Source organism: Capsicum annuum, chromosome 7 (assembly GCF_002878395.1).
Source record: "Capsicum annuum cultivar UCD-10X-F1 chromosome 7, UCD10Xv1.1, whole genome shotgun sequence".
NCBI lineage: Eukaryota > Viridiplantae > Streptophyta > Magnoliopsida > Solanales > Solanaceae > Capsicum > Capsicum annuum.
Window position 1 is genome coordinate 106596942 of NC_061117.1, and position 11562 is coordinate 106608503.

General features: G+C 37.1%; 1 protein-coding gene across 1 annotated transcript; it reads left to right on the plus strand.

The window, feature by feature from the left end:
- Window positions 1-425: 425 nt before the first annotated feature.
- Window positions 426-929, plus strand: LOC124885755. Its single transcript, XM_047394007.1, has one exon. It carries the CDS (start codon window positions 426-428, stop codon window positions 927-929), a length of 504 nt encoding a protein of 167 aa, XP_047249963.1.
- Window positions 930-11562: the final 10633 nt, after the last annotated feature.

The window sequence follows — 11562 nt, forward strand, 5'->3', positions numbered from 1 at the left end:
GGGGGCCGAGGGTAGTTGTTGGGGTGGAGGAAGAGAGGAGGGCTAGTTTGGGGGGGGGGGGGGGGGGGGGGGGGGCTAGTTTAGGACTGGGGGCAAAGTATGGTGTTAGGTTCGGGTTGGGGTATAGAGTAAGAGGTGGTAGAGGTAGAAATATTACTAGTATAAATAGGGTGAGGGTGGGGTCTTAGAACATAGGGACCTTTCAGGGTAAGTCCATATAGCTTGTGAAGATTCTTAGAAAGAGGAAGATTAATATTGTGTATGTTTAAGAGACTAAGTGGGTAGGGTCTAAGGCTAGGGATGTGAATGGTTACAAGCTTTGGTACTCATTGAGTGAGAGGCATAGGAATGGAGTAGGCATCTTAGTAGATGAAGAACTTAAAGGGCAAGTAGAGGAGGTTAAGAGGGTCAACGACAGGTTAATAATGATTAAGTTGGTTATTTGGGGGTTTACTCTGAGCGTGTATAGTGTTTATGCACCGCAGGTGGGCTTGGACGGTAAGGAGAAGAAGCGGATTTGGGAGGCTTTGGATGAGGTGGTTAGAGGTGTGCCTAGCTTTGAGAAGATTATTGTAGCTAGGGATTTTAATGGTCACATCGGGGTATTACCGAGAAGCTATGTTGATGTTCATGGGGGTTATGGTTTTAGGGAAAGGAATGAAGAAGGAGCTGCTATGCTGGATTTTGCAAGGGCCTTTGGGATGGTGGAAGAGAATTTGAGCTTTCTCAAGAAGCAGGATCACCTGATCACTTTCCAAAGCGCAATAGCTAAGACTCAGATTGACTTTCTGCTGCTTAGGAAGGGGGATAGGGCACTGTATAAAGATTGTAAGGTGATCCCGAGTGAGAACCTTTCGACCCAACACAAGCTTTTGGTGATGGATTTGGGCTTAAAGAAGGATAAAAAAAGAAGGGGTGGAGAGGGCTGACCTAGAATAAAGTAGGGGGCTTGATACCAATAAGTGCACTGGAGATAGGGGAAAAGGTGGTAGAGTTAGGGGTGTGGGCGTGCAGAGGGGACATGGATGGTATATGGGATAGGGCAGCTAGGTGTACCAAGGAGACGACTAGAGAGGTGTTGGGTATCTTGAGGGGCCAAGTTGGTCAGCGTCATGGGGATTGGTGGTGGAATAGAGAAGTAAAGAATAAAGTGAAGACAAAGAAAAGGGCGTATGCTAAGTTAGTTGAGAGTAAGGATAAAGAGGATAAGCAAGAAAATAGGGAGAAATACAAGTTTGGGAGGAAAAAGGCTAAGTTAGTAGTTACGGCATCTAAGATGGCCGCATTTAAGAGCTTTTATGTGGGGTTGAAGGAGAGAGGTGGGGAAAAAAGGTTGTATATGCTTGCTAAGAAAAGAAAGATGAAGGGTCATGGCCTCACCTAGTAAAGTGCATTAAGGGAGAGGATGGTAGTGTGTTGGTGGAAGATGCTCATAAGAGAAGATAACATTCATATTTTCATAGACTCTTGAATGATGAGAGGGACAGAGACATTATGTTAGGGGAGCTGAAGCACTCAGAGAGGTATCGTAATTTCAGCTATTGTAGGCGTTCTAAGAAAGAGAAGGCCAATAAGGCCATTCATAGGATGTGAAGGGGTAGGGCGACGGGGCCAGATGAGATCCCTGTGGACTTTTGGAAGTTTGCTGGCAGGACTGGTTTAAGGTGGTTGACCGAATTATTTAATGGCATTTTTAAGACTGCAAAAATACCTGAGGCTTAGAGGTGGATAACTATTATTCCTTTATACAAGAGCAAGGGTGACATCTAGAGTTGCAATAACTACAGGGGTGTTAAGTTGTAGAGTCACACTATGACTATTTGGGAGAGAGTGGACGAGCGAAGGTTGTAGAGGATAGTGTCTATTTTGGAGAACCAGTTTGGATTTATGCCTGGTCACTCGACGATAGAGGCAATTCACTATGTGCGGAGAATGGTGAAGCAATATAGGAAAAGGAAGAAGGATCTTCATATGGTGTTTATCGACTTAGAAAAGGCCTACGCCAAAGTTCCTAGAGAAGTTTTTTAGAGATGCTTGGAGGTAAGTGGAGTCCCGATGGCATACATCAAATCGATTAAGGATATGTATGAAGGAGCTAAGAGTCAGGTGAGGATGGCGGGAGGAGATTTAGAGTATTTCCCTATCTTGATCGGCTTATATCAGGGATCGACTCTTAGTTTTTTTTTGTTTTCTTTGGTGATGGATATATTGATGTGGCGTATTCAATGAGAGGTTACTTAGTGTATGCTTTTTACAGATGATGTAGTATTAATTGGTGAGACGCGGAGAGGTGTGAATGATAAATTAGAGGTTTAGAGCAAGACAGAGTATATGAAATGCAAGTTTAGTGACTTGAGGCAGGAGGATGAGGTGGTAGTAAGGTTGGATTCCCAGGTTGTGGGTAGGAGGGATAGTTTTAAGTATCTCGGGTCCATGATTCAGGGGAATGGTAAGATTGATGAGGATATCTCCCACCATATTGGGGCAGGTTGGATGAAGTGGAGGCTTGCCTCGGGAGTGTTGTGTGATAAGAAGGTGCTGCTAAAACTTAAAGAAAATTTTTATAGAGTAGCAGTCCGTCCGGCCATGCTGTATGGAATGGAGTGTTGGCCAGTAATGAACACCCATATCCAAAATGTAAAAGTGGCAAAAATACAGATATTGTGTTGGATGTATGGGCTTACTAAGAGTGATAGGGTTAGGAATGAGAGTATTCGGGAGAAGGTTGGAGTGGCTTCGGTGAAGGACAAGATGCGGAAAGTTTAATTAAGATGGTTCAGTCATGTGAGGAGGAGGGACACAGATGCCTCAGTTTATAGGTATGAGAGGCTGGATTTAGATAGTTTCAGGTGGGGTAGGGGTAGGCTGAAGAAATATTAGAGAGAGATGATTAGATGTGACATGGAGCAGTTATAGCTTACTAAGGATATGACCTTAGATAGGAAGGTTTGAAGGATGCGGATTAGGGTAGAAGGTTAGTGCCTGTGGATGGGTCGCAGTCAGTAGTTAGGAGATCTTTGGGGTTGGGGGTAAGTGGGTGGGGGTGCCTTTGGTTTGTTAGTATAGGTTATTACTATGTGGGTGTTTCATTTCTATTGTGCCATTTTGTTTCATACTCTATTATGAATTTGCTTATTATTCTTTGTCCTGAGCTGAGGGTCTATCGAAAACATCCTTGCTACCTCTTCAGAGGTAATGGTATGGACTATTATAATTTACCCTCCCTAGACTCTACTGTGTGGGAATACACTGGGTTTGTTGTTGTGAAGCTATTACCACAATGATTACACCAATAGTAAGTTCTATCTTAAGCATGTCATATACATTTGAAAGATCATTAACACTATTTCATAACATCCTAGCCTCATGAATTGATTCAACCAAGATGGAAAAATCATGCATATTACCCAATCAAAGAGATCATATAAGTCATATGACTATCTTTAAATATGCGCCCTTATCATAAGAGAGTTACCCATATTCACTCACAAAGATGTAATTTATCACAAGAATGGGCATAAGAATCAAATTTTGCATACTCTCATAAAGAATTCTCATGTCACATAAGATGAACTACAATCTTTCCCTTAGTGTATTACACTACTAATATCAGAATGTTAAGACTTAAGATCGAATAAGACTTTAAGGATTGTATTAGGCTAAGGAACGGGTAGGAACTATTATAATACCCTAGTTTTTGGATTTTAAAAATTTAATATGTGTTGATCTCACTATCTAGGCAGCAACTAAGACCCAATGAGTTGTAGTTACTCTATATGAGTCGTTCAGTACTTGTTGTAGTCCAACCAGTGAGGATTACCTATGTTTTTGTATTGAGTACAACTAGGACCCCACGAGTCATAAGGTTTGGTCACGAATTGTAGAATGGGACTCATGACCAGACCAGTGAGATATCCCTAAGTCACTGCCCCGACTACAAGTTGTGGTGATGACTCGTGACCAGTTGTTATGAGTCGTGAGATAACCATAGCGATTGGCCGATAGTTTTCCTATATTTTAATTAGGGGAACTTTAGATATTTCCTTCTTTCTCTAAATATAACCCAAAACCATAAAACACCTGAGGGTCCTTATTTTCATCATTTAGCCAACATAAGCACTTCTCTCTTCTTTTAAATTTTCAAGTCAAGAATAAAGCTAGGGTTTCCAAGGGTTTGTCATCTAGGGGTCCAAGTGTTGTTTCTTCTTCAAATTCTTGGTGTTTTTAGGCATGTACTCTTCCTCAAATTTGTATTTTATTATGGCATGTAATGGTTTGATATTCCTATGGTTTTAATGTTTGATTTTGGAATTTAGGTTGAGGGTTTTGGATGGTTATTATTTAAATGGCGTTCCCATGATTCATATGCATTTATTTATGCTTTACTAATGGATTTTTATGACTCGTTAGGTGCATGAGCATGGTAATGGAATGGGGGTCGTAGAACTCCCCTAGTTTATGGATAATGATATAGTTGTTCATGGCATTTCCCTATTTTTAAGGATTTTAGTATGAAATTGATAATAAACTCAACCCACTTGCATAATTGATTTTGAACTATGGATACTCATATGGATTTGCTTACTCTTCTAATATATTGCATTTTACTAATGTCTAAACGGATAAAAAATGGTTTTTGAAAGGACCTGATGGATATTTTTTGGTTTTAAATTTGGGACTTGGGGGTCGTGTTATTCCCCCATGTCTATGGATAATTGGAATGGCATAATTATATAAGCTTGCAAGCGAAATTGGTATTCCGATACCAATGGTTTCTGACTTGATGAATGATTCTTTGGGTTAATCATTGGGTTATGTACAAATGTTTTAATTTGGGCTTAACAGGGGTTGTGTAACTCGCCGTGAAGGTGGTGGTCCCAAGGGGAACAGTACACCACGTTTGTTGATGTGGGTGTCTTAATAATCCTGAGCATAGTTCAAACTTTATATATATATATATACATGTATCCTGGAATGGCGTGGGATTGGGGCATTCCCTGGCCGTTTTTGGATATCTCTAATTAGTGTGGCTAACACACATTAGAGGCCTTTTGGTATGGGAGTGAACCCATATAGACCATAGGTGCCCTTAGGATGGACGGAGCTATACAGTCTAGGTTAATAATTTTAAATCTTATGCTTAAAATCCATACCCTGTCCTGATATCTTATATATGGATGTATATGCATGTATGTGAACATGTACATTGAGATAGGTTTTGATTTTGAAAATGATACTATTTTATCCCTATCACTTGTTACATGATAGCACTCACACAACTAACCATACCCAAATGCTTTCTTTCATGATGTAGGGTCCCAGGGGTTTTTGTTGATTAAGCAGTGTTAGGTGGTGCGGTCGTCTATTGGGTTTACGGTGAAGTAGTGAGATTCCATCTTTCAGAAGTCTTGTTCATTCCGTTGGTTTCTTTCCATATTTTAGAATTGAAAAGTTCACATTAATATTATCATTTTCATTGTCACTATCATAGTTGGGAGCATGTCCCTACCTAGTTGATATTCTGATTGGTTTAGAGGACTTTGTGGACATAAGTGGGTTGAATGGTTGTTATTGTCTTTTAGAGCTTATGAGTACATTGACTATTTCATATCATTCTTGGTTGTCTTCCACTATTATTTTAGGTTATGTTTTGGACAGGCTATGGGGGTGGTCTCCGGCGCTCGATGGGCTTGAGATACCCATCACGACTAAGCCCAGGGTCAGGCCGTGACAACTATTCTAGCCAGTAATAGACTATCTTCCCTAAGCTCTTTAATACATCACATTGTACTTTAGAATCTTTTCTAAACAACAAAACTTTCACTACCTCTACCTTAACACATTTATTTTATTAGCCCTATCTCTTTAAGCTAGTTAACGTTTAGTAAGAATGGAGTATTTTCTACCAAACACATACTTCAATTTCGATCAATTTTCTCTTTTCATTACATCACTCCCAACCACACTACATAAAATTTTTCAACACCAATAGCTACTACTTTGGGACTTCACTTTCACCTCTTTCCTTTTTAAATTTCACACTCCTTAACCATATTATTTTTCAACTAAAGTTCATAAGATTTTTTGATCAAATTATGGTCAATAAACAAAGGGGGATAGGTAAGGCTACAAAAGAATAGGCTAAAGGCTTAATGGAGCTAAATAATATTATGCACAAGTGTAGATAATAGAGGCTATGAAACATGGATATCAAATCAATGCCTATAGTATCTCCTAAAGCCGCCACTCTTTATTTTGATTTACACACACACCAGGCAAGTTCTAGACATTCCTATGCAACAAGGAATACAACAAAAACCTCACATCACAGATGACACATGATCAAATCATGTTGGATTATTATAGACTCTAAACCAATACCTAACATGCATTTAAAATTAAGCCAATATCACACAAGAGTGATTAAAATTAGCCTAGGTGTCTCAAAGTAGTCATTCAACATATTCAACACTTTTATATTCAAAACTACTTGCATCATGTATTCACCCATAGCAATTGGAAAGAATATATCACTTATTCAAAATACCAAAAATTTTAAAATTTACTCCTAAAAATGAAAAGAGGATATTGGGTTCAATGGGTACCTCCATGAAAAAGGACCAAAAAGAAAAACCAAGAGGTGGGTGAAGTGTTCCCCAACCAAACTGACCCCAACAAAACTAAAAAAAAAACTAAAAATGATCAAAAAGAAAATCTTTTAGTAATTTTTTTCAAATTTAGTCACAAACTAACAAATCAAACAAGAAAAAATCCTATATAAACAGTTCCCCCTAAATCATGGGAAGATTCACCACCCTACACTTAAAAACACACTTTGTCCCCAAAGTATAATTCAAAATCAAGGATAGAAATACTCCCTGAGGACTCTAGGCATAGATTACAACATCTTTAATCTTTAATAGATTTTGATGGACTCCACACTCAGTCTTTTCCATGCTTACTAGCTCATTTTTCTAGTACTCAAACTTTCCTTCAACTTATGACTCAATAAAAACAAAAATGATTGTGAAACAAAAACTAAAATGCAAAAATTAAAATACCTACTTTAACTTAGGATGCCTTCCAAACAACGCCGAATTTAGTATCATGTCACGACCCACATCACTACGTCAACCATTTTACTTTATCCTCTTCTTACTTGGTTGAGAAAGAAGAAGGAATTTCTGGTATAGGATTAACACACTTGTGCACACCCATTTGGAGAGAATCAAAGAAAGTTTGGTCAATAATTCATTAGCTTTATTAGAAAATGAGAGGATGAAGTGTGTGGAATTGAACAGGTGTGCTCAACTATTTCAACTTAGACAGCCTATGCTTATGTCAGCATAGAACATACCTGATAAGAAGAACTTTGTGGTCATAATTGCTTTCTTGTACCTATTTTTCTGCATAATCTAATACAAAATTAGGTTAGAAAAGTCAAAAATCTGGAATTGGGACACACAACTAAATGTGCAAGACTGAATAGAATAGCTTTTTAGTTAATAAGATTAAAAATAAAAATGATCATTCTAGTCAATCATTGAGGGGAGTTCATGCAATTTTAATAATTCCCAAGTCTAACCTATTCCTTTCAAAATGCTCTCTACTTAGTGCCTTTGGTGCTTCTCCAGTCAATTAAGTAATCCACATAATCAACATCTTTATAGACCTTAAGAGTGAAATTACTTTCATTTAAATACCATAGTCTTAAGCCATTGATTCCCATATCTCAAGATTCTTGTGACAACACCAATTCTTATGAATTACCAATAAAATTATCATCAGCTTGTATTGGTGTTATTGATGCATCAATTTCTTGATTTGTTGTTCCCCCTGTCAATATGCCCTCAGTCTGTACAATAGTTGAACCAGGTGGTACAACATGTTCCCCCTGTCAATATACCCTTAGTCTATACAACAGTTGAACCAGGTGGTACAACATGTTCCTGTGCATGCACATTAGTTTCACAATCATCCTCTTTTTTCATTTTTTTTAAACCTCCCTTGCTTCTCCCTTACATGAGCACTACAAATCTGGCCATCTTTCAAATGATCCATTCCCCCTTTAAATATGATGAGTGAAAGAAACTTTATTTTCTTCTAGTCTTATGCCTTGAGAAAGCCTTATCCATGTACAAATTTTTCTTTCCTTCTTTTACTCTCACCTGTAAAACAAATTAGGGGTTAAATTTACGCACCCAGACAAGCTTGGGTCCCTTCTTACGAGTAAATGGATGAATTAGATTTCTTCTAGCCCATGCAGGCAATAGGTTACATGACCTGTTTCTCTGACCAGGTTTACTTATCCTTTTCTTTGTCTGAGATAGTTTATTTGCTAGATTTAGACTGCTAGATTTGCTTTTGGCAGCAATTGAACATTTAGTGGTTGGATGTCTAAGGTTGCCACAAATATAACATAAATCTTTAGGAACATCAAAATATTTGTGGAATCCTAATCCTGCCTTTTCACTGTAATTTCTTTCCCCCAATTTATGAACAATTCTTGAGGAGTTTGTCCACCTATTTGCCCTTTCAAGATCAAGTTTTAGTTTAGAAACTACTTGACTCAACTTATTCATTTTTTCAGTTAGATCATGACATTCTTGTTTGTATCTAACTAGCTCAAGTTCAGCATTTTCTTAATCTTTACTCATGGCCTTTTTCCCTTTTCAGAGAGTGTCAATTTTAGAACTTCAGACTTAAGATCATTGTTTGAAGAATCAAGTTGCTCAACCTGTTTCTTGAGAGTACAGTTTTCCTATTTGACAATGTTCTTGCAAGCTTCTAAATCAATAAAATCAAATTTGATGCTTACAAGACTGTTGAACAGCTCATCCCTATCAGAAGTTGATTCTTGGAAGTCATCAATTAGTGCACTTATCAATGAAATAAGTTTTGTTTTAGAAAACAAATGCAACTTTTCTTTAAGTTCAAGTATACTAACCTCAGAAGCATCATCTTCTTCCTCCAAGTTTGAATCTCCAAGAGCCATGAGTGCTGCTTTATTAACTTCATCATCATCTGAGTCAAATCCCCAAGATGCTATCATTGCATATTCTTCCCTCTTTTTGTTTTTTTCTTTCAACTCCTTTTAAGCCATTTTCTTTCTCCATTCTATTTCCCAGACTGGATAATCTTTGATTATGTGATCTATCTTCTCACACTTGAAGTAACCAACTTGAGACTTATCATTGGAACAACACCTTTTAATTGTTCCTTTCTTGTTCTGACGCTTATCTTTCTTAAATTGTTTTTTAAAATTCTTGATAAGATTTTTATCATCCATATCTGATTCTTCTTTGTCAGATGCCTTTAATGCTGGTGATTTATCCTTGGTTCCCTCGTTCTTTTTGAAGTTCTCCATATTCTTCTCATAACTATCCACAAGAGTATCCCAAATTTGTTTTACGGAGGTACAACCTGATATCCTATTGTATTCATCTATTCCAAGTCCACAAGTAAGAATATACTTGGCTTTAGCATTCTTTCCAAGCATCTTAAAGTCAGCCTCATCATACTCGTTCTTGTCCTTTAATACTTCCTTCTTTTCAACATCCTTCTTCATAGGGTATTGAGGTCCATTGATAATTATATTCCATAGTTCGTAGTCCACAGCCTGAAGGAAATCTTTCAAACTTTCTTTCCATCCTAAGTAGTATTTTCCCTTGAACAACGGAGGCCTATTGATGTCTTATCCTTCGTACTATCCAGTAGGTGGTGTAGAATTCATCTTGGATATTATCTTAAGGTGTTAGCCTTTACAAGATAACCTGCTTTGATACCACTTGTTAAGAATTTGTGCCCTACTGATTATGTTATTTTCACCTAACTGTTGCTTATCGATGGAACGGGTTATCTAACGTGTTCCACTGATGTGTTCCAAGGAAGCAGTAAACAGAAATTAAAGAACACAATGATTTTTATATAAAAAACACCTGGCTCAAAAGGTGTAAAAAACCATGACCTGCACCTCTACAGGATTTAACCCCAACTTCACTAAAAAACTCTGAGCCTCAACAACGACTGATTACAAAACTCTTGTAACCAAAAAATAGGAATTATAAACTCTAATTCCTATAACTCAACAACTAGGAATTATAAACTCTAATCCCTATAAATCAACAACTAGGAATTATGAACTCTAATTCCTAACTACACACACACCTCCCAAGGTATGTGTTCCCAAAGTCTTTGAGTTTTCCCTAACTCGAAGACTAGCTCCTAATTTAGTTTATAACACACTGAAACTAATATTACATGAATAGCTCAAACACAAAGAACAACTCTAAAAATCAACACTAAAACTCTTAACTGGATTCTAGACTAAGGACCAGGTTCTTTAACGTATTTCTTCAGTAATTGAGTGGCATTTCGTGAAGTCAATCTGTGATTGAACTTTTATGCTTTTTTAATTGCATGAATTAATCTGAATGATGTATCTTTTATTTAAGCACAACTCTCTAAAGAGTCATTATTTATTTTAAACTCCCCATTTAATCAAAACTCTCATTACATAGAGTTCTACTTCAAGTGAGACTCTTTCTTTAATTTTAACTCTTGTCTCCTTAGTGTTGTAGTAAAACTTCAACTCTTTTAAATCAGCACATGCTTATTTATCAGAATCTTTCTTCTCCCACATATAGGACTCTTCAAGATATACTCAGAAATGAAACTCTTTCTTCACGTAGGACTCCTTTTTCAACTCAAATTGCTTTCCCTTATCATAAAGTGTTTGAATCAAATTCAACTTGTTATATTCCCCACATGATCAGTAGCTTAAGTATATCAGAATTAGGCTTGCTTATTTGTTCTTGCCTTTAAGCAATATTGTCTGCATTTATCAGTAAAACTGGAAATCTACTTTCCTATGCGAGGACCAGCTCAAGTAACATGTTTCATTCATGTGTCAATTTGTCAATCATCAAAACTACATAGTACCCAACAGATTACGCTTGGAAAAATGGTCACTATTGTAGTAAAATTGATATAGATTTAGTGACTGCTAATTGGATGATGCAAATGACTACTGTGGAGGTGCTTATACTGAATCCTGAAATATCTGATCACTCCCCTTTGAAGATGGTTCTAGATAAGACTTGTAGAGGTGATTCAAAATCATTCAGATTCTTTAATTTTCTTGCTAAGCATCCAACCTTTATAACTAGTTTAGAAAAGGCATGGCATATAAGAATCAAGGGAGATATGAAATTGGTCTTGGAAATCCTAAAAAGAGTTAAAAACAACATTAAGTAACTTAATTATATTGAATTTAAAAGGGTGAGGGAGAAAGTCACTAATCTGAGAGAACAACTCAGTAGGATTCAAAAAACAATGACGATTCATATTGAGGTTGGTATAAACAAGCAACTTAAAAGAGAGGTAAGGCATCAACTAGAGAATTGGAGCTTAACTGAATAAAGCACAATTCAAAAAAAAGCATAAGTCCAATGGTTAAAGCTAGATGATACATAAACTTCCCATTACTTTTCCCACATGAAGAATAGAGAAACTCAGAATACCATCACTGGACTAATGAATACTAATGGGGTTAGAGTGAAA